The following is a 23,261-nucleotide window of genomic DNA, read 5'->3' as shown; positions in this document are numbered from 1 at the left end:
GTGAAATGTTCATAGCAGCTTTTCATGGCTGGTTTTCATGACATCATGGGGAAATGTCTCCCTAGTTCATTTATGGTGGAGGGGACTGTCAGAGTCTCTTTGGCAAAACGTTTTGGGTTTAAGAGGTTTATGGATCAGCTGTAAATACTTTCTCTGGTTTATGAGATCTCTCATAAACATTGTGTGTTTATAAACCTATTGCTCATTGGGAGTGCCTTTAGAGACTCAACTGCTTGGGGGCACAGGCCCGAGGAGGGCTTGTGTGTGGCAGATTTGAACAGGCTGGCTTAGGAGTAAACCTAAGTTTGTATACAACTTTACTGCTCCAGCAGCATGGCTAGCGCTGCCGGTGCTGGACATACAGTTTTTCTATCATTTGCTCTCACCCTGGGTCTGACTTCTGAAGGGTTTTGTTTACCAGAACTACTGCATGCTCCCTGCTTGCTTCCGTGTGTGTCTTAGATGCTCCAAGTCCTGTGGATCCCCTGGAGCTGGAATTATAGGTGCTTGTGAGCTGCCTGATGTGGGTGCTGGGAACCAGACTCCGCTCCTCTGCAAAGGCAGAAGCACTCTTTTTTTATATATAAAAATTTTTCTTTCTTTCTTTTTTTTTTTTTAAGATTTATTCATTTATTATGTATACGGTGTTCTGCCTGCATGTATGTCTGCAGACCAGAAGAGGGCGCCAGGTGTTGTTATAGATGGTTGTGAGCCACCATGTGGTTGCTGGGAATTGAACTCAGGACCATCTGGAAGAGCAGCCAGTGTGCTTAACCACTGAGCCATCTCTCCAGCCCCATGCAGAAGCACTCTTAACCACCGAGTCTGCTTTCCAGCCCAATTGATTTTTCTTAAAATGTTACCGAAGTCACAGTTTTATAAAGGTCTGTTATTTTCCAGTCTGCAGCCTTAGTGGGCAGGTAGTTTGGTGCCCGTGTGTATCTTGGCACACACTTTGAAGTGTCCTCTTCTGTTTCCTTCAGTCTGCTCAAACGGAGCTGCCTGCTATGGCTCATGTTAGGCTAATCCATGTTAGCTTTAAGACAACTCTTACTCGTTTGACTCGAAAGCACAAATGTTGCTTTTAATTTTGACCAGGGATTAAAGTGTTGCCGCTTCTTGTCTCACTGTCTCTGTCTCTATCTCTCTGTTTTCCTGTCTTTGTCACTGTGTCTTTCTGCAAGCCTGACATCAAAGCTGGCGAGCTTCAGTTACTCTCCATATTATTTGTTTGTTTGTTTAGGCAGACTCTCTCATTGAATCTGGAGCTCACTGATTTAGCTAGATTGGATGCACAGGGAGCCCCAGGGATCCTCCTGTCTCTGTCTCCCTGTGATTACATACATATGTGTGTTACCCAGCATAGCTTTTTATGTGGGTTCTGGCTATCTGAACTCAGGTCATCATCCTTGGACAGCAAGCAGTTTACCAAAGGGGCCGTCTCTCCAGCTCCCCTTTTCCCTTTTAAACTCAATATTTCTACAACAGCTAGGTGAGGCTTTTCAGAGAGTTCAGCCATCTCCTCTAAAGCACTGAATCAGTCTGTGTCTCCCAGGCATGCCTTGCCCTGGTTTTGATATTCTTGTTTTGTTTTGTCTCCACAGAGGAAGGTTCCGGCCTGGAGGAAAACGGCTTTAGCTGGGGAGACTATTTGGAAGAAACAGGCACCAGGGCGGCGCCACACTCATCCTTCAGGCATGTAAGTCAAGCCCTGAGCAGCTCCTCCCTTCTGGTCTGTGGGAGGGAAGGGAAAGGGATCTGTTGGGTGATTGAGGAACCAGTCAGAAGAGAAGAATGCAAATGAAGTGGAAATGCAGCGAAGACTTTACAGGAAGAAGGGAAGATGGGGAAGTTTGGTTGTTCCTAGACAGCTGCACATGAAATAGGCCACAGCTTGATTCTCACAAAAAGCCAGCCAGTTAGGCAAGATGTTACATTAATGTCTTCTTTGTAGGTGTGATGACTGTATATTTTTTATAATCAGATGATATTTGGGGTTTGGAACTTGATTCAGTTGATAGAATGCTTTCCTAATAGCGTGAAGCCCCAGGTTTGATCCCAGCATGACCTAAAATGGGGTGTTATGGTGCATCTGTATTTCCGGCACTGGGAAGGTGGAGGCACGAGAATTAGCACCAGTCTCAGGCTAAATAGGGATCTCCTGGCTAGCCTGAGCTACGTGAGATTTTGTTTTTTTTTTAAAGGTTGATAACTATCATTTTGAAAAGTCACACTAGAGTTTTCTAGGCTTTAGAGAGAAGGTAAGTTGGGTAGGAGGAGTCATGATAGATATTCTGAAAATGTATGCCTCACAAGGGTCATTCTCCTTAATAATATCTATTTGTATAATTTGGCTAGCATGTCCACTGGGGGACCCACCCTAAGAAAAAGAAACATGAGTTCTTGCCAGATTTTTCTTAGGTGTGAACTTTTGTTTCTACAGCTCTAGCATGGAAAAGATGATAGTCCCCCAAACTAAACTCTTACGTGGGACTATTTAGCAAAAAAAAAAAAAAAATTACTTCTGAGAGATGTTTTCTCATCAGGCTACCCAGCAACAACTCAACCTTCTTAAGCTTCTTCTGGCTCCTCAGCTGGAATAGGAAAGCCACATTAAGTTCTACTGGGAAGTGGAGTGTTCTTTTGAAAGGGAATTTAGGACCTCATGAAATGTGTAAGATTGCAGCCCTCCCTTCTTCTCTGTCCTCACCAGGCTGTGGTTTATTCTGGTCACAGTTGTACCTGTGTAGTGAAACTAGGGCCTGCGTTTTCAAGCACAGCAAAAGCCGTGCCTCTCTGGCTTATACAGCTGGGATCACAGCCCTGCAGAAGCCCGGCTGACGAGATACTGGGATGGCCTGGTGATTTCCTGAAGGCAGTTTGGGAAAGAAGGGTGACCGACAACTTTCCCCTTCTTTTCTGTGCAGTGAAGTCACGTCTTCAGTCATGAGACACCTCCATTCTCTGATTCTCCACTTCTCTCAGGTCCTTTTCAGCTGAAGTATATGCCACCCAAAGGCTCTCATGAACATGCACTCATCTTTCAGGATGTCTGTATTCCTGAAGGATGGTGCCAGCATCTACCCTTCCAGATGTAGACTGTCCCCAGGCCTGCGTGCAAGATTGACAGGAAAAGTGGCCTCAGTTTCACAGATGACTAATTCATGGTCCCATTGCTTTCTTGGCTTTGGAATGTGGAGATCTCCAGGCTGGAAAGCTTTTTTTAGTTTTCTTTTTCATCCTGGCGGTAGCTCCTGGAACACAGAAAAATTGAATTACATAGAAGAGTACGTAGCTGCAATTGAGATATGCCGTCCATTGAACTCAAGATCTTGAGAGTCTTTGTTCAAAAACACTAGCCCTCACCTTTTTTTTTAAAATGCAGAGTTCCATGTAACCCAGTCTAGTCTCAAATTTATCATGTAGCCAAGAATGACCTTGAACTTCTGATCCTTCTTCCTCCACCTGCCTGCCCCCTGCCCCCCAAATGATATAGTGTTGGGATCAAACTCCGGACTTCTTTCATGCTTGGCAAACATCCTACCCACAGTGACGACATGTTCATTCCTCATTTACTTGTGCTCCCCTTGGTATTGAGATAGGGTCTATTTGTGTACCCAAGTTGACCTAAATTTAGGATATTTGTGCCTTGGCCTCTAGACTGCTGGGATGACGGGTGTGCACCACTGTTCCTGGCTCATTCACTTTTTGTGGTATTAGTTTCATATTGAATTGACAAACTGTTGAATTTAATGGGTAAAATAAAGCTTGTTATGAAAATCCATTTTATCTTTCCTTTGAACGTGGCTTCCATAAGACTTAGCCTTGTGTTGGAGGCTCATGTTCTGTTTGTCTTAAGTACATGCCTATGTTAGGGCTGCAGAAGTTCTGTTTTAAAACGTTCTCTGCTTAAGTAGTTCTCAACATCTTTGGAGGCACATGCCTAGTGTGATTATGGTTTTCTTGTGTTTCTGATGTCTCAAGGTGGAAATCAGCATTCAGAGTAACTTCCAGCCAGGAATGAAGTTGGAGGTGGCCAATAAGAGCAATCCGGACACTTACTGGGTGGCCACCATCATCACCACCTGTGGACAGCTGCTGCTTCTGCGTTACTGTGGTTACGGGGAGGACCGAAGGGCTGACTTCTGGTGTGACGTGATCATAGCCGATCTGCACCCTGTGGGGTGGTGCACACAGAACAACAAGGTGTTGATGCCCCCGGATGGTGAGCTCACATATCGAAGGCTTTGCTATCAAAGAGGTTGCTTTTCATGATGCCTGCCCTTGCTGAAAGGGCAGAGAGACCCTTCTAAAAAACCCTGAGTGGGTTTAGTGCAAAGGTTTTCCATATCTTTAAAACATCTGGGGCTTTATTATTTAACAGATGCTGTGGGGTAGGTGGTGGGTGGGTTTTTGTTTACTATTGATCTTTAGCTAGTTAGGTCATACAGGAGGAAAAATGGTTCAAGACCAATTCTCAGGTTGTCTTTGGTTGGTAGGAGAGGAGCTTAAGCTGGATGCTAAGGAGAGAGAGAGAGAGAGAGAGAGAGAGAGAGAGAGATACAGAGAGAGAGGCTCTGGGGATTAGATGTGTTGCTTTTACTTTTCTGCCATTTTAGAGAATTGACATTTGAAACAGCCTTCTTTTTTTTTTAAAATTAATTTATTTTAAACTATGTATGTGTCTGTGTGTAGCTGAGTGCACCTGAGTTCAGGAGCCCAGAAGAGGGCATTGGATCCACCTGAAGTTACAGGTGATCGGGGTGTGAACCACCTGACTTGGGTGCTGGGAACCGAACTCGGGTCCTTTACTATAGCAGTACATGGCCCTAACCACTGAGCCACTTCTCCAGTCCCCTTACATAGGCATCTTTCCAAAGTTTGCTTGTTTGCTTTCTTTTCTCTTCCCTGCCCTTGCTTTTGACAAGGTCTTACGTAGCCCAGGCTGATGACCTTGCCTCTGATCCTCCTGCCTCTCCTTTCTCAGTGCTGGGATTATAGACATTTGCCATGACTGGCCCATTTATGCAGTGCTGAGGATTCAACCCAGGGTTTCCTGCATGGGCAGCAAACACTCTACCAACTGAGCCACATCCGAGGCGCTGCATTTAGTGTTTGACCTTTATTACTGTGGGGAGACTGAGGCTATGAAACAGAAAGAAAGCTGAGCTGATGAGAACTGACATCACTCAAAGCAGTGGTCCAAGATCACACAGACACGAGATTAGTTTAGTCGCCACAGAACAATGGTTCCTTATTGGGGCAGATTTCTCCCCAGGAGACATCTGGCAATGTCTGGGAGTACTCTTTTGGCCCCGATGAGAGGGAGATGCTACCGAGACCTAGTGAGAACAAGCCAGAGACATCCCTGAACCTCCTTCAATGCATGAGACATCTCCACAATTGAGTATTACCAGGTTCATCCTCCCTGAAGTCCTGAAGTTGAGGGCTCCTGCTGGGAAAGAAGGCACTGAAGAAGCTCCTATGGGTCTGTGAGAACTGAGTTCAACCAAGTATTTGACTCCGATCTCTGTCTTATTGAATTATTATAGCATCATTGGTTTCCGGCGGCGGCGTTGCTACTGTCTCCCAAGAGTGTTATTCCGTGATCTCTGTACCCACATGGCTGCTCTTCCTTTGGAGTAATCTCTTTCCCTCTCCTTCTCCATCGTCCTTCCCCTCCCTCTCTCTCCTCTCCTTTCTCCTCTCCCTTTCTCTTCTCACCACTCTTTCCCTTCTCTTCTCTCTTATCTCCTCTCTCCTATGATTCCTCCCCCCCCCCACTCCATCCCAACCTCTGGTATGATTTTTCTGATATGGAAGAATGGTCTGTGGCTTTCGTTTCATCTCTTTGTTATGCATAATTGATGACTTGCTAAAGAGGGGTCATAAAATGGGCTGAAGCTCAGAGTTGCCTTGCCTTTCTGTGACATTTGTCAGGGTTGAATCCATTGCCTTGACCTCAGCTGACATCATGACCCCTTCTTGTCCCAGGAGAAAGAGAGAGAGGGCATCCTTTTAGATTGTTGTGTCTGTTCTTTCCTATGCCTGGAACTACTTACCTCCTTCCTCCTCCTCTTCTGCCACTGGTCCCTGAGGTCAGAACCAATCTGTGCTCACAAATAAGGCTGTTGGGACCTTAGTGTCACTCACATCTCAATTATGTGTGTGTATTTAATGTAACTTAATTGATTAATTAATGTTGCAAGGACTTTGAGAATACTAAGCAAGCCCTCTGCCACCGAGCTGTGTCCTGAGTCCTGTATAATTTTAAAACATAATTCATGTACCATAAAAGTCATTCCTCTAAGTTCAGTGATTTTTACTGTATTCACAAGATTGTGCAAACGGACTATCAACGTCTGGGGTGCTTTTATCACTCCAAAGTTATTCCCCATTCTCACCTACTATAACCTTCAATCTATTTTTTTTTAAAATCACATTTTAAAATTTATTTATATGTATGTGTGTGAGTGTGTGCAAGTGCACACATGTGTGTTTGTGGAGGTCAGAGGACAGCATAAAGGAGTCAGTTCTCTCCTATGTAAGTCCCAGGTTTAGCAGCAGGCATCTTTTTTTTTTTTTTTTTTTTGTTTGTTTGTTTTTCGAGACAGGGTTTCTCTGTAGTTTTGGTGCCTTTCCTGAATCTCACTCTGTAGACTAGGCTGGCCTCGAACTCACAGAGATTCACCTGGCTCTGCCTCCCAAGTGCTGGGATTAAAGGCACGCACCACCACTGCCCGGCTGGCAGCAGGCACCTTTATCCTCTGGGGCGTTTTACCTTCCTGTCCCAAGCCTGGTGGTACTTTACAGTAGCTGCTGCTTTGTGACCCCGTCTACAGAATTTTCAAGTTCTGACGTTAGTACTCTCAGAGCTCCTGGGTTCATCTGGGATGGTCTGTGCTGTCCCTGGAGAGACAAGGCACTGTGGATTCATCAGCTCCCCTCTCTCACTTGGAAGAAAAATATGGCAGTTGTCAAAGTCTCAGAAACACCATCAAATTTGTATCCTGCAGACTCTGTGCTATTAGCCAAGACAAAGATGCCCTTAAAATGACAAGATGAAAATGAAAAATGGAAAATCCTAGGAAAAGGGTGACCATTAATGTGATGGAAAGATGAGAAGTCTTTTCAAACAAGAGCAAGTGATGTTAGCTTGAGGATTTTTTCAGTGCTGTCTTGTAAAGAACTTAAAAAAATTTACTATGTAATCAATATGACTTGGGCATCTTTAGTTCAGAGAACAAAGTCAGGAAATAGCAGGTTCACGGGGCAAGAGGTTTTATTGATTTCTGTGGGGAGGGATAATTATTGCTTCATAACCAAAGGCCGTGGTTGTCCTACAGGGAATAGGGGGATCTGTGTTTTGAATGGGGATTTTTATTGTACGGTTTTCTTAGTGAGTTAGTACTATAAATACTACAGCTGTGCCTGGATGATCTTTATCTTTGTTGTGGTTGAATTGAAAAGGCATTGCAAAATATGAAATAGCAATCAGAGACCCTAATGTTTCTGTCTGAGAGGCTTGTATGTGCATACAAGGATCGTGTGTGTGTGTGTGTGTGTGTGTGTGTGTGTGTGTGTGTGTGTGTGTAGCAAAGGACAAGCTTGGCTGTCTTTTCTCAGGTCTAGCCACTTTTAAAAAAATATATTAAACAGGGTCTCTAGTTGGCCTTGAGCTCTCCAGTTAGGTTAGGCTGGCTATCTACCCAGCGAGCTCCAGGAACTGCCTCACTGGTACTGAAATCACAAGCACATGCTGCGAGGCCTGGGTTCTGGAGATCTGGCTGATGTTGTTGAGCTTTTAAAGCAAGAACTTTACAGACTGAGCTATCACTTCAGCCTAACTGAGTCCAAGCATCCCAGGAATCCACATAAAGGAAGGGACGCTGAGGCGGACTAGAGATCTGAGATTTTAGGAGCATCCACCATTAACTTAGTTCCACGGTTGAGTCCCAACCAACATTCTCTGGCAGTCCGTCTTTGAAGTGGGGGCTTCTGTATTGTAATCTCAGGGGTCTACCTGGTCCACCCTCCCTGCGTTTGGGATTCCAGTTAAAGGAGAAAAGTAGGAAAGTGTGACTGATTACTTTTCTATTTTAGGAGTGAGGCATGGAGTTTGTTTTAGGATTAGGATCCATCCATGTCAGCTGAGGAATCTACAAAAAGCATCTACAAAAAAAAAATGCCAGTGTCCTTGTTGGACCATGGCATATATTCTGGTTTTATTTCTGTTGCTGTGATGAAATATCCTAACAAAAGCAATGTGGAGAAGAGAGGGTTTATTTGGGTCACAGTTCCAGGCTACAGCCCAGTGAGATGGCGAAGTCAAGGCAGGAGCTGAAATCATCACAGCCAGTCAAGAGCAGTGAGCTGAATTAACACATCCTTGTCGGCTTCCAATACTGTTACACAGCCCAGGGTCCATCAAGTGAAATGATGCTGTCTACATTCAGGGTGGGTCTTCCTACCTCAGCTAACACCAGCATAGTCCCCCACAGAGGTGTTACAGGTTATAGACCAACCTGAGATAATTCCTCAATCGACTGCATCAGTGATTCCAGATTGGGCAAGTTAACAATGAAAAACTATCAACCGCGACATATCTAGGGTAGACTATGCTTGTGGTTGCCTGGGTAGAATGTCCTTTAATCAGTAATTGAGAGTTTAGTTCCCCTTTTCAATCGAGATAACTGGGAGTTTCTAGTTCCCCAGTGAGTGGTCAGGGAACGAATGGTAGTTGAGAGCTTGGAGTATGTGGGCTTTTGCCTACTGTTCTGTGGAGGAGAAAAAGGAGGTGGGAAGTTGCTGAGTTCAAGATCTTTGGATTATCTAAAGTTGTCTCTGCATCAAAAAAAGAGCAATTTGATTGATCCATTGTTTGAGACAGGGTTTTTAGGGGGCACTAGTGATTGAACCCAGGGCTTTGTGCCTGCTAAGCAAACACTGCACCAACCGAGCTACATCCCCAAATCCAGATTGTATTATTTCAGATGCCAGTTTGATAGGGCACAAAGACCTGGTTACAGTACTATGTTCTCCTGCTGCACTGTTTTAACTTTATCTTTGAATGAATGTATGTCTTCATAAATATGTTAAATTTAGTAAGGAAAATCAGTAGGGCAGCATTCCCAGTTCATGTCATTATGGTGTGATTCCCATCAGCAGTCAGAGAACTCCATTAACAAGGACACGCTCAAAGACAGCTGAGTTCGGTGGCCAATTGGCCGTTGAGAGCGCCGTGTTCCTGCTCCGGGGCTACCCAGCGCTAATCTTTCATATTAAAAGTATTAAGAGACGTACTACATTAAAGCCTCACTAAGTGCAGCGAGGGATTAGAGCGCCTATTAGCAGAGCAAAATGGAAAGCGTTTTGGCTTAGTAAATCAATAAGGCTTGATTTATTCATAAGTGTGCGCCACGCTCGCAAAGGGCAGCTGCCAAATAATTATTGTTTATGGTGATAATGTACGGAGATCATTTAATCCAATGACTGTTTTCATTGTTATGTATTCAGAAGTAGCGACATTACCTCTTAATGTCAGGGGCCCGGGAGCTTTGGTTCTCTGATGCTCCGAATGGTGCCTATTGAATTCTTTAAGGATGCTCCTGTGTGAGAGTGCAGGTGAATATTTGTGAAGATGCAGGACAATAAAAGCCCTCGGCTTCTAAACAGGCAAGTATTTATGTGTGCTTTCGACTGCTGCAATAAGAGTGTTGGAATTATAGTGCCTTAGGAGTCCTGACGCTAATTTTTATTTTCGCCATTATTAAAATTTCTGTAATTTGAATTGCAAACACCTGCCGGCGTGCCAGAATGACTGTGTTTACCATTTCGAAGTGGAATCACCATTACCGGAGTTAGTTAGTATATATAATGTATTTGAATAAAGGAATGTTTATTCATGAAGTATGAGGAGAAAGTGTGAAGATGGCCGTCTGTCATGTGGGTAGATCTGCCAAGTTCTCCGGCATGGTGAGGACTCTAGTTGAGTGTAAAGGAAGTGTTGCCACCAGGTGGGACACAGAACTAAAATGTCCAGACACAAGGACACACTGGTCCACAGCCATTGTTTAAGCATGGCTACGAGGAGGAGAATTTGAGGTTCTATGAGACTATCCATTTTTAGTTTATTATTTTCTTTTCCTATTTTTTTGTGTGTATGTGTGTGTGCACACATGTGTGTAGTGTGCTTATGTGGTGGGGACACATGTGAGCAGATGTGTGTGCATGTTTGTGCCCAGGCATGTGAAGGCCTGAAGGTGATATCAGAATCATCCTCCATTTCTCTACCTTATTCAGTGAGGCAGGCTCTCTCACTCAAACCCAGAGCTTCCTAATATGGCTACCCTCAGGGGATTCTCTGCATTCTGAGGATGGAGTGGACAGGCCAGGCTGCCATGGCTACCTGATATTTACATAGGTTCTGGAGATCCAAACTCTAGGGAGCATTTAATCACTGAGCCATCTTCCTAGCCAGAGAGTATTCATTTTAAAAACTTAAAGATTTAAAATGACATTTTAGTAATATTAGTGATACTTAAAGCCTTTTTTCCTTTGGAGATCTTGTTTATTAACAAAAATTGCTAATGATTGTGGCCTCCAGCCCACAGTCCTCCTGCATCAGCCTCCTGAGTACTGGAATTACAGATTTTTCCTACCATGCCTAGCTAGGTCAGTCTTTTCTCTAACTGAACATTTGGAGTTGAGGGAAGCAGGAAGACACTCATTAACTATTAGGTAATTTGATGTCAAGAGTATAAAATAATATTGGTATGAGAAAAGATAGAGTATATTTGATAAATATGACAGTAAATAAATTAATAATAGTTGTATTTTAAAAAATCTTTTGGTCACAAGTCACTTTTATTTTTCAAAGTAGAGTCTTACTCTCTAGTCTCGGCTTGCCTGGACCTCACTATGTAGATGGCATTGAGCTTGAATTTGTGGCAATCTTCCTGTCTCAGACTCCTCTAAGTGTTGAGATGATAGATGTGTGCCAACACACCTGGCTCCAAAGCTAGCTTTTCAGAATGGTGCATGAGAGAAGAAGGTGCTGGCCAGCAACAAAGTAATCCTTCTGTGTGGGCTCAGGAGATCTTTTAAAATAACTCCCATGGGTTTGAAGCCTTTTTGAGCAGGTGCAGAGTCTGTGTAGACATGCGCCATAGTGTAGACTAGAGTGAAGTTGGCTTGTGAACAATCATTGAGCATATATGTATGTGAGTCTCTCTTTCTCCGTCTCTCTCTCTCTCTCTCTCTCTCTCTCTCTCTCTCTCTCTCTCTCTCTGTCTCTCTCTCTGTCTCTCTGTCTCTCTCTCTCTCTCTCTCTCTCTCTCTCTCTCTCTCTCTCTCTCTCTCTTTCTCCGTCTCTCTCTCTCTCTCTGACTCTCTCACTTTCTGTATGTTTTGTCTTAAACAATAAATAATTTTCAAATAACATCACTAAAAACTTAAATCTTTGGGCTCTGAAAAAAATTAAAAGGTATCTAGACAGTTGAATCAACATTCTACAGGGCAGCAATTACCTACAGCAGCCACCTCTTTAGATGGTCATTTGTTCCCTGGACCCTTTTTTTTTTTTGTTTTGTTTTATTTTTGTTTGGCCTGGTATGTCTTATATGTGTATTCTTTGTGCCTGAGCATCGGGCATGGGATCAAGAGGACTGCAGATATCTTTGTACAGTCTCCATGCATGCAACCTCAGATCTGAGCAAACTGTTGGATCAGCAATCTCAAGCTTTCTCTCAGTTCAAAAATGTCCTGCTTAACCTGACACGGTGGCACACACCTGTAATTCCAACACTTAGGAAGATAGTGGAGGCAGGAAGATCAGGCGTTCAAGACCAGCCTTGTCTACATGGCCAATTTGAGGCCAACTTGGACTACATGAGACCTTGTCTCAAAATAAGAACAAAGTCCCAGATGTAAGAATTCAAAGAAATGTGGTGAATGAGATCTATGAAAGGACTCCTAAAGAAGCAGGAGCCAGAGTTGTGCTTTAGCATCTGGAAGGAAAAACAACAGAGACCAAAGGAGTGGAGGTGGTTTTGAAGGTTCTTATGTAGAGCAGACACGTTCATGAGTGAACAACGAATACATTCTGCTCTCTGTGGATTTCAAATCTGCAGATTCAACCAACCACACAGAGTGAAAATATCAAAACAAAAAATTTGCATGTGTTCTGAGCAGGTACAGACTTTTTTCTGTTGTTCTCTAAACAGAACACCCCAGCATCTATTTACATTGCTTTATATTGCATTAGGTACTATAGGCAATCTAGAGATTCCCACAAAGCACATGTGTAAGCTGGATGTAAATTTCACATGATTTTACATAAGGATGGAGCATTCGTGAATTCATAGAGTCCCAGATTCAATCCCCTTTGTGCATCAAGGGGCAGCTGTACTTTTTCTATACAGTCCAGCATGTCTGAATCTCATGATACTCTTGCCTCAGCCTTTTGTGTGCTGGGATTATAGGCATGGGTCACTGTGCCCAGCTAATCTTTTCTCTTAGGAATCCCTGTTTGGTGTTAGTGTTGTCTCTTGACCGTTACTGTGCCCTTTCTCCCTTTATCATTGTCTTGTACAGTGAAAAAAATCAATCTGGAATTGTGTGTTTGTAGTATAGTGCTCCAATTAAAGGCAGATAGACAGATGGATGGATGGATGGATGGATGGATGGGTGGATGGATGGATGGATGGATGGATGGATAGATAGTGCATATGTGCAGGCATGTTTACATATATGTGTATGTTAGTGTGGAGGACAGAGGTCAACCTTTATCATTTTTCAGCCAAGAGCCACGTTGATTTTTGAGACAGTGTCTCTCATTGGCCTGAGGCTGGTTGATTTTTGTCTAGGTTGGCTGATCAGTGATGTGCCTGTCCTGTCCCCCTGGTGATAGGATTATAAGGGCATACCATCATGTTCAGTTTTTTTTTTAATGTGGGTTTGGAGGCAATGAACTCAGTCTCTTGTGCCTGTACAGTAGGTTCTTGGTTGAACTTAGCCACTGCCTCAGCTTTCCAAAGCAGACTATTTCTTACTGTGTGCCTTTCTATCGTAGTTCTAAGTGTTTAATCCTGTCCTTAGAAAAACCATGTAAATTGGCTGGTGGCTTTTTTATTTCACATTTGAGGAGAATGTGGCTGATCCTAAATCAGATGCCTTGCAGTATAGATTTAACCCAAGGGTGACTATTCCCAGTCTTGAAGTCAATGATTTGAAAATAGTCGGGGTGGGGTGGTGTCAATCATTGTTTGGTTACTGGTAAAATTCTGTAAGATTTTGTACGAGAATGAGCGAACTTGTAATATTAGGAACAGTCTCTGAGACAAACCATCGGCCCCTTCTTGTGATCTTTAAGAGCAGAGTGGGAAGCTGCTTGCCCAGAGTGTTTCCCATCTTGTCTTTTTTGGCGGCAAATAAACGGAAGAGCTGTGGTCTGGAACTGCTTTGGCGAATGGTAATCATGAAATTATGTAAAGTTATGTAAATTGGATCAGATGCTATTTGGGTTTTCCCTTGTTGCATGAAAACTGTAAGCGCAAAGCCAGGAGCAGATTTTCTTTTCTTGTGAGTCATAAGTGCACTTATTTTCTGTAGCTTCTCAATTGAGCGACATATGTACTATAAACCGAGCATGCATGTGGTTGTGTGGACGACTAGCGTGAGTTCCTCTGGTGTGTTTCTTTGGCCTCTGGTCACTCCTTCCCCTGTTATTTCTTCTTATCTCCTTCACTGTCAGAGCCCTGGTCTCACTTGGCCAATGCCTCCTGTTGCCCTCCTCTTCCCTCATCCAGAGATCCTGTCCCTATCTTGCTCAGACGACATGGCCTCAGAGCCACAGAGGGCTCAGCTCCATCTGGCCCAGTTCCTGCTCCGGGTGGACCATCTAATGTCCTTCATGCACTTGAGGTTCATTCTGTGGGTCAAGTTTCATGGCATCTGCAACACACAAGTCCTCTGGACTCAGCTTGTTTGCTGGAACGTCTGATGGTTTTGTCCTCGACCCCCCCTCATTGTCCTCCTCTGTGTCCACCCTGAGCCCTGAGTCTCCAACTCTGCCCACTGCTCTCTGTCTCTCAATTAATCCATCGGACTGGTGAGCTGTGCCCAGTGCGGTTTGGTCTTTTGGTCTTCAGAACATGCACCTCCTGTACTTTTTATTAAAGCTGGCTCATGGATCAATGTTCTGGGCCATGCCTCTGCTCCACGGCCACATATTCTCTGGTGATTCTTCCACTCCAGGGCTGGGCTTCTAGTGCACGGTCAGGTCTCCAGTCCTGGGAGCTCCTTCATTCTGGACTACCTGCAGCTTGGCCTTTCCGGTCTGCAGACCTTCCAGAAGAGAGTTTGTTTTCTCACCCAGCTGTAAGGGAAGGCTCGACTTGTACATGTCTTCTGAGCCCGAGATTATCTTAAGGCTCACTGAATACAACTTTCAATTCAAAGTCTTGAGCACTAAGATGGTGGGATTCAGAGATTAGGACTCTGCAGAGAGAGAGAAATGATAGAATGTGAATTATATATATGTATATATATGTATGTGTGTGTATGTATATATGCATATGCACATGTGTATATGTATGTGTGCATATGTATATGTGTGTGTGTGTGTATTTATATGGATTGACTTCGGCTAGTATGGTGAGTCTGAGATCAGATGGTAAGGACTGGAACATAAGACTCCACCTAGGAAGGAGACTTAAGAAAGAATTACAGTGTGAGCCCAGGAGGCCCTCTCCTGTACAGACAGGAAGAGCTGATGGTGCAGGTGAAGCCCTAGGGCCTTTTCTGGAAAATTCCTTCTTGCTAAGATAAACTGCGCCCTTTGCTCTGGTATGCCTTCAGCTGATTCAACGAGGCCCACCCAAGTGAGGGAGGCAACCTGCTTAACTCAGAGTGCTGAGTCTGGGGACTGTGAATTGTGATGTTAACACCGTCAGAGTGAAAGAAAAATCAGTGGCCAAATTCCTTCTCTAAGAGATCCTAACTCTGATGGCATTTGTTCATGTCAAGTATCACTGAAGTGCTGCATTGGCAAAAGAGCAAGCATCACTCCCCCACCTTTTTTTTTTTTGGTCCTACTTATGATCCTGACTATCCTGCCCAGTCAGGGAAGAGCTGGCAACAGTTGTATATATTATCTGGTGACTATTTTATCATATTGAACCAAACTGGATTTTGTGTTTACATCATACTAATTCATGTTACTGTCACATACATAGATGTTGCTCCAGAAATGGTATGGGTGAAAGACAACTTTGATTTTTTTTTTTCATGTTGCCAGTGGGTAGACATGGACTCATTGATAGCATTACATAATTTTTTTTATGAGCACATTTAATTAAAATCAGTTGTGAAAAAAATCTAGACAAATTATTTAACTTTAACTGTCTTTGATTTTGGATATCCATAAGTAAAATTCAAATTTACATATTTTCATAGGTAGATTCAAATGATAAAATAATAGACATTCTGTGCAGTGGCTTTTAGAAGGAAAATAGATAGAAGGAATCTGTTTTCTGGGGGGTGTAGCTCAGTGGGTAAAGTGCTTGGCTAGAATGCAGGAGGTCCTGGGTTTGGGTCCCAACAGCACATAACATAGGGCATGGTGGCACATGTTTGTAATCCCATCACTCAGGATGAAGAAGCAGGAGGATTAGAAATCAAGGCTACATAAGCCCCCCTCCTTACGTGTATCTATACTACTTTAAAATTTTGTTCCTTCAGTTTTCAGTTTTTGATGAAAAATGTTAAGATATTTCTGTGAATACAACATGTTATATTAAAATCTTGACTTTTATCTTGACAATGATTTTGCTGAAATGAAGGCAAAAGAAAGTCAATGTATTTCTTAGAGTAAGATGCAATTGCCCATGAATTAGGTAAATCTTTACTTTGTTTCTCATCTAAATGTTGCTGGCCTATTAGGACAATACCCAGACTTGGCTCGTAATTACATTTAGTCATCTTTGGCATTCTGCCAACTTCGTGTGTCGTAGGTACTAGAGCTTGTGTTCTCTCTCTATATTTTTCCTCTTCCCCTCCCTCGTTCCCTCCTTCCCTTCCTCCTTTTCTCCTTTCCTCTCTATCTCTCCCCCTGCCTCCTGTAGATCTGGGGTGTTATGTATCTATGTGGTGTGTGTAATGTGTATATGGGTATGTATGTCCCCCCTGCCTCCTGTAGATCTGGGATGTTAAGTATCTGTGTGGTGTAATGTGTATATGGGTATGTATGTCCGTCCCCCCCGCCTCCTGTAGATCTGGGGTGTTATGTATCTGTGTGGTGTGTGTAATGTGTATATGGGTATGTATGTCCCCCTGCCTCCTGTAGATCTGGGGTGTTACGTATCTGTGTGGTGTGTGTAATGTGTATATGGGTATGTATGTCCCCCTGCCTCCTGTAGATCTGGGGTGTTACGTATCTGTGTGGTGTGTGTAATGTGTATATGGGTATGTGTGTCCCCCCTTCATCCTACCTACTCAGTTGCTAATAGAGAAACTAGAGCTGACAGAGAAGACAGTGCAGCGACTGGCAGAAATGCTCACAGCTATCAGCAGCTGCTTTGGGTTCCCTTTAGTGCTAGGGTCATGTACATGCTAAACGTGTGCTCTGTCACAGGGTGACACCCTCCAGTTGATTCACAGACTGTGTTACTGTTGCCATGGAAGCAGAAACATTTTTCTACCAGTCTATGGGCAGTTGTTTATTGACGGCTTCCATTTTCTGTTCTTGTTGAGACCATGTGATACAGAGATTACTAAGCTTACTAAGACTAGTAAGTATTAATTGAAACACATATGTAATACAATCAACTTCTAGCCAATGACATCCCAGCTCCCTTCATCTTTGCTATGGCTAATCCACTGGGATAGCATTCTCATATACTTTTAAATTTAAATTTAATTTAATTTTAATTTCTTAAGCTTTTTTTATATTAGCATACAAAATAATGGATATGATTATGACATTTTTACTCTACTTTGTTCTTTGTGGTCTGTGTAATGTGTATATGTGTAAACTTCATACTTATTTCCATAGTAGCTGAACCTAAGCTCTCACCATCAGTGAATAAGGGTTCCTCTTCTCCTCACACCTTAGCCAGCATTTATTTGTTTGGTAGCAGCCAAGACTGGGGTGAGATAAAGCAGTTTGAATTTGCATTCCCCTGATGCCCAACTTCCTAATTTAACCATTGATGACCAATGTAAATGCCATGCAACTTTTAGAGATGTGTAGAGGGGAAAGAAAAAGTCCCGGCATGTTTTTCTTTTTTAAGGTCAAAGGCCTTTACCTCAGTCTTTACCTAAAATGCTGTGACAAGGACATGTGATCAGCAGGAACTTGCATTCTGTGGATTCTGACAGGGCCCTCCTATACTGCTGCGAAGACATGCCCCCCCCCCCCCATCTCATTAGCTGGAAATGCTTCTTTCTGCTTTGGCTACTGTCCAGAGTACTGACAAAAATAGTTGTTTTCCCGTTACCTGAGAATTTGGGCTATAGTACCTTCAAAACAGTTATTTTTGCTTTCTGTTAAAGTTGTTTATAGATACAAGCTCTCATTCATCTGATTGTATGAATAAAGACTTGTGCACATTTTGTAGTCAGAAGTATATCCATTTGGAATTCCTTTACCGTGTAAATGTATGAACTTGGATGAGGTGTGTCAAAGTTTCTAAACTTTCTGACCCTCAGTCTCTCAGGTATAGATTGGGGCTGAAGATCGTGGCCTGTTGATCATTTTATATATTACATTTGATTTGCATAGATTCCTCAGGGCAGTGCTAAGAATATAAGAGACAATAAGGAATTTGTATTTTCCCATTCATTGTCCTTTTGCTTGAGGGTGGTGTTTTATTCACTTTTTAATTTCTTATAAAAGCTTGCACAGAGTTAAAGCCCAGGAGTCCTTATGCAGATAAGAGATAAAGCCTCTGAGCTAAGCCAACAAAACATAACACTCATTAATACTGGTGTTTATGTGTAGTGTATTGGAGCACTCTGTTGTGTGTGAGCATGCATGTGTGTGAGGGTGTATAGGAGAGGCCAGGAGACAACCCCCAGTGTCATTTCACAGGAACACTGTCAACCTTATTTCTAGACAGGGTCTCTATTTTGGCATGGAGCTTGCTCATTAGACTGTCCTGATTGGCCAGTAGACACTGAAATCTACTGTGTGTGCCTCCCCTGTGTTAGGGCTACCATCACATGCCACCACTCTTGCATGTTTTAGGTGGGTTCTGGGGCTGGGCACAGGTTCTCATGCTTGCAAGAAAAGCACTTTACCAACTGAGCCATCTTCCCACTCCTGGAGATCTCTCTGTAATCTTCCTGTGCTCATATATATGATAGCAATTGTATTCGGGTCTAAGACCTGGTTCATATCGGCACTTGCACATTTAGAAACAGGGAGAACTAACAAGTCACACTTACTTGTATCAGAATTAAATGACAACTGGCAGCCTGGTTGCGAAGGTGAGGACAGCTGGGATAAGTGGATGTTGCATGCAAGCACATAAATACCTCTTCCATAGGAACAGACAGCCCACCCGTAGATCTGGAGGCTGTGAGCTGCAGACTAAAGTGTCAGCCGTGACATAATGAAGCAGAAGAATTGACTTTTATGAACTCAATTCTCACAAAAGTTGTCAGATTTCTATCTACCAAGTAGGAAGCCCTGGCAATGGCTAATCTCAGGAGTGAGGTCTGGTGTAGAGAGAAAGATGGTCGTCAGCTACTATCTCTCTTTGAAAGACAAATGCCTGGGAGTTCAAATGTGTGATAGAACTTTTCTCAGGTACATGGACAAGAGCAGTCTTTATTCTGACTCCTTAACCTGGTAAAGCCCCTAACTAAGGCCAACATCAGGAGCCTGCCAATATTGACCCAGCACATGGGTGTTTAGTTAAACAGTGTATTCTTTGAGATGTACTGAGCTGTGGTGATCAGTTCGTGATCACTTGGGAAGTTATTTAGCAGGCACGGGGCAAATGTCGGGAAGCTGTCATGCTTGTAAAATAAGGCTTACCTGGAAGGGTTGCATCAGATGCCTCCAGATAGAGAATCCATGGTCCATCCATATTTGAGTCTGCGGCTTTGGATTGGCCAGAACAGACAAGATCCTCATCAGCATGATGCTTGTTTGCTAATTGTTGTTGCATAGCTGTGAGTAAATTCACGACAGACACAACTTACACAAGATCATTATTAAAGATTATTTTTGCTCAGAGTTACAGATGGTTCATTCTACCCGGAGCAGCTGGATAGGACATCATGGAAGAGGCGAATGTGTGTGGTGGAAATCTATTTAATTTATGGCAGCCAGGAAGCATAGACCAAGACTGGAAGGGATTAAGGACAATGTGTCCCCAAGAATCTGTCTTCAGTGGCTTACTTCCCCTAGAGAGGCTTCACTTCCTAAAGTTTGTTTCCACGGGATCCTCAAACAGCTGTATTCAAAACATGAGCCTGTGGAAGACTTTTCCTATTCAAACCATTCAGGACCCCTTAGGAAGAATCTTGAGCTAAGAGTGTGTTCTAGACTGAGAAACCTACTGGGAAGGATCAAGGCATCTCCTGGTCTCACTGAGTAGGTAGAAGCAGATAGGGAGAGTAGGCATGAACACTGAGTCCACGCCTGACTTCCTGAATGAAACAAGCTTGGTAGAACAGGTGTGTGTCCTGACTCTGATGGCTTATTTCAACTTAGGATCCACTTGTGAATGATAACCTTCTTATCTCTTTGAGAAAGTAGTGTACACAGGGGATTCCTAGAACTTGGGTGATGGTAGCTTTGGCCCTTAAAATATGGTCCCTAAGCATTAAGTGTTCTAGGTAGGTGATTGGTAGGGGCAAACGTTGGTGAACACAGCTAAGGGGCTTCGGAGGGTAAAGGGAATCCCTGTAGCATGCTGTTGTGCTAGTGCGTGCTTTTGTCTACTTTAAGTGCCAAACAGTAGTTCCACAACCAAGGCAGTTTTGGGACTGAACTCTGAGGGCAACTGAGTTAATAAAGCCAGTTGAGGGATTGGGGGACAGTGCGAAACATTTGGAAATTGAACTGGGACAGTTTTTCATGACTAGACGGTTTTTATTTTCACGTTGATGACCTTTGGGGCTAAGGAAGGAGCCTGAGATTCTCTCTGCTGTGATTTCATGTGAGGGAAGTTAAAAATGGACTTGATATTTCAGAATCAGAGCAGAATGGGGACCAGAGAGGTGACAGGTGGTCCCCATAGTCGATGTTGCTCAGTCTCATACTGCAGGGTCTCACCTTTACCCTGATTGAGATAGATGGCTGCCATTCCTACACTTCTGAATGTACAGGCCCTGAGGAGCTTGTGTTCTTACATGCCTGCAATTCCTGCACTCAAGAGGTAATGCAGGATTGTGAGTTCAAGGGCAGCCTTAACCATATAGTGAGATCCTCTTTTAAAAAGAAAGAGACAAAGTTAAACTTCAGTAAGCCCTGTCTCATGTCCAGTATTATTGCTACTCTGAGTATACTACAGATTAGTCCCCAAAGCCTCAGCATTGGAGAACTGCCTTTCCCTTTAAGAGGCTAATGTTTAAAAGGATATGCCTATTATCCAAAGAGTAGCACAAATTTCATTTCTTTTATATCCAACAGCTTTTGGAATTGAATAATTACACAAATCAAGGCACAGTTGTCCTTTGAAATGTTTCTGCGGTTTGCAGCAAGCCTGTAAGCTAATATTTCTGAACAGATTTCATCAGAGGGAGGGCCAGAGAAGTGAAGAGAAACTTGATTTTGAGGAGTTTTGTAATTATTTGTTTGATTATCTTTTATCAAGGAACAGAGCTGCTACTGAACATAGTTGATTAAACTTGAGCTTTAGAAAGCTCATGACGTATTTATACAACGACTTGGAAAAGACCCCCCTGCCAGAAAAAAAAAAAACCTCTCTTGAATTATAAGAAGTGAATAACCATTGAACTGATCTGTAATTAATTTTTTCCACAATGAACAGTTACGTCATCTGATCCTCATCCGTTGAGCCTGTTTCTCAGACAGTTTTGTGATGAATCTCTTTTGAGGCCGTCACATAGTGCAGCAGCCTTCCAGTGCCTACATACACACTTCCTCCCCACCCTCCAAGGCAAACAAATGAGGCTCATTAAAAGTTACCAAAGGCAATAACATATGTTAAGAACTTTTCCTCTCCTCTCTCTCTCCCTTTTCCCCCTCCCTCCCTCCTTCTTCTCTTCCCTGCTTCCCTTCCCCTCTCTTTCCCCCCACTTTCTCTCCCTTCCTCCTCATTTCCCCCCACCATCTCTCTCCCTCTCTCCTTTCTTTTGACAGTCTGGCCTTGAAACTAAATACAAAGTTAAGGCTGACCTCTGACCCTCTTGCCTCCACCTTTCAAGTGTTGGGATTACTGGCATGCACCATCAATGTCAGTGTCAGGCTAAAGACTCCTTTTTTTTAATTTTTAGTTTTTGGTTCTCTGGAGACCAAGGTGTGGTGTACAGATCTTGCCTAGTGTTATTTGCAACAATATTTAACGGGGTTTGTTTTGTGAGATGAAAGCCAAGTTCATTCCATGATCTTCAGCTGCACATCTGATGTGAAATTTGTTAGTGCACCAAAACTGAAGTCTCCGATGTACATGGATCTTTAGATTTATAAGTATTGCTAATGGTTCCTTCTGTGAAGTGTGAGTGCTAATGTGCTCTTCTCGGGTGGATTTCTGTGAAGGATATCGCAGGGACTGTGTTAACATAAATAATCCACCAGCAAATTTACATCAATGAAAAGTCCTATTAGGAGAGCTGGCAGAAGTCTGTTGATGTTGAGTACACTTATGTAGAGATCAGACTTAATATTTCTGAGGAACTTGTCTGTTTCTCACCTTAACTGATCTTTCTACTAACAAAGGGGATGGCTAACATTTAAAGGAGTGGCCTCTTCTCTTCTATTCAGGGAATGCTCTGTGTTCAAGTTTTACCAAGATTTTAGGTGTTTTTGTTTTTTTTTAAAAATAAACAGATTTGCCCACTTTTGCAATGTTTTCCCCTATTTCTAAATAAATGAGCCCCCCATTCTTGTTTGAAATTTCATTCTTGAAAAGCAATTTTAATAATAATAATTATTATTAATTATGTTATTACTATTTAAATTAGGCAAGTCTGGGCTGCACCGACCTGCCTGGTTGTCAGAGAGTGTGGGGACATCAGCTCCCTTGGAGATAATAAAGCAGAGAAGAGGAAGGAGCCGGACAACGGTCACTGCGCAAACTCATTTAGCTGAAAAGAATTGAGCAGGGGTTGCATGTATACCGAGCTGGCCTCAGCCTCCTTGAACTCCTGAGCCTCTGCCTCCACCTCCTGAGTACTTTGTGTGGAATGACGAGTATAACGTTGACTAATTTGTGATCGAATTGCTGCAGGTGATTGTCTATTTAGATAATGAAGAACGATAAATAAGTGCTGGGTTTTCAGACTTGAGCTATCATGCCTGGCTTACATGATATCGAGGATGGAACCCAGGGTTTCATGCATTGTAGGCAAGTGCTCTACCAACGGAGCACTATCCCCAGCCTTGACCAAATTGTTTCTTACTTTTTTTCTCAATTACTTAACACCGAGGGATCGAAGCAAACTTTATGCGGCCTGCAGTACAGGTGTATAGTTAATTGTTAGATGCAAAATTAGGCTAGAAGTCAAAATTTGGACTTTAGTTTTGAATAAGGAAAAAAAATGAAAGAATTTGGAACTGTGAGGACTGCAGAATTAACATTTTTCAATACCTTTTTATTTGCCTAAAACATGGTAGGAACTGAGTGTTGTGCTAAGTCCTTGAGAATCACATAGTGTCTTCTCAGTGTTGAACATTTTGGGCTACTCTTGATGCTGGAAGAATCAAAATTTCATTCCTGTGTGTGTTCCTGTGCAGAAACAGATGAAGGGTGTAGTGGCTAACCTTGGTTGTCAATGTGACCAATCTGGGAAGAAGGAACCTCGCCTCGGAACTGCCTCCATCACATTGGCCTATGGGCACATCTACTTGGCATTTTCTTGATTGTTAATTGATATAGGAGAGGCCAACTCACTGTGGGCAGTACACTCCCTAGGCAGGTAGGCCTAGGCTATATAAAACTGTAGCTGAACATGAGCCTAGAGACTTATGTTCCTCCATGGTCTCTGCTTCAGTTCCTGCACCTGGATTCCTGCCTGGAGTTCTTGTCTTGGTTTCTAAATCCTTTCTTCCCCTAAGTTGCTTTTGA

The 23,261-nt window shown here is 43.1% G+C and overlaps 1 protein-coding gene across 4 annotated transcripts in view; it reads left to right on the top strand.

Annotated features, from left to right (window-relative positions):
• Sfmbt2 (Scm like with four mbt domains 2) overlaps positions 1-23,261 on the top strand; it is a 189,197-nt gene that overhangs the window by 24,594 nt on the left and 141,342 nt on the right. For all 4 annotated transcript variants that reach the window (XM_052727431.1, XM_052727429.1, XM_052727430.1 and 1 more), the window contains exons 3-4: positions 1,605-1,699; positions 3,985-4,225. In XM_052727431.1, coding sequence (XP_052583391.1) covers positions 1,605-1,699; positions 3,985-4,225 — 336 coding nt within the window. The remainder of the gene's footprint in view (positions 1-1,604; positions 1,700-3,984; positions 4,226-23,261) is intronic.

The sequence above is a fragment of the Peromyscus californicus genome, unplaced genomic scaffold (assembly GCF_007827085.1).
Source record: "Peromyscus californicus insignis strain IS unplaced genomic scaffold, ASM782708v3 Scaffold_8__1_contigs__length_139910024, whole genome shotgun sequence".
NCBI classification, from domain to species: domain Eukaryota; kingdom Metazoa; phylum Chordata; class Mammalia; order Rodentia; family Cricetidae; genus Peromyscus; species Peromyscus californicus.
The sequence above is the reverse complement of the archived record's forward strand: the minus strand, read 5'-3'. Positions and strand labels throughout refer to the sequence as shown.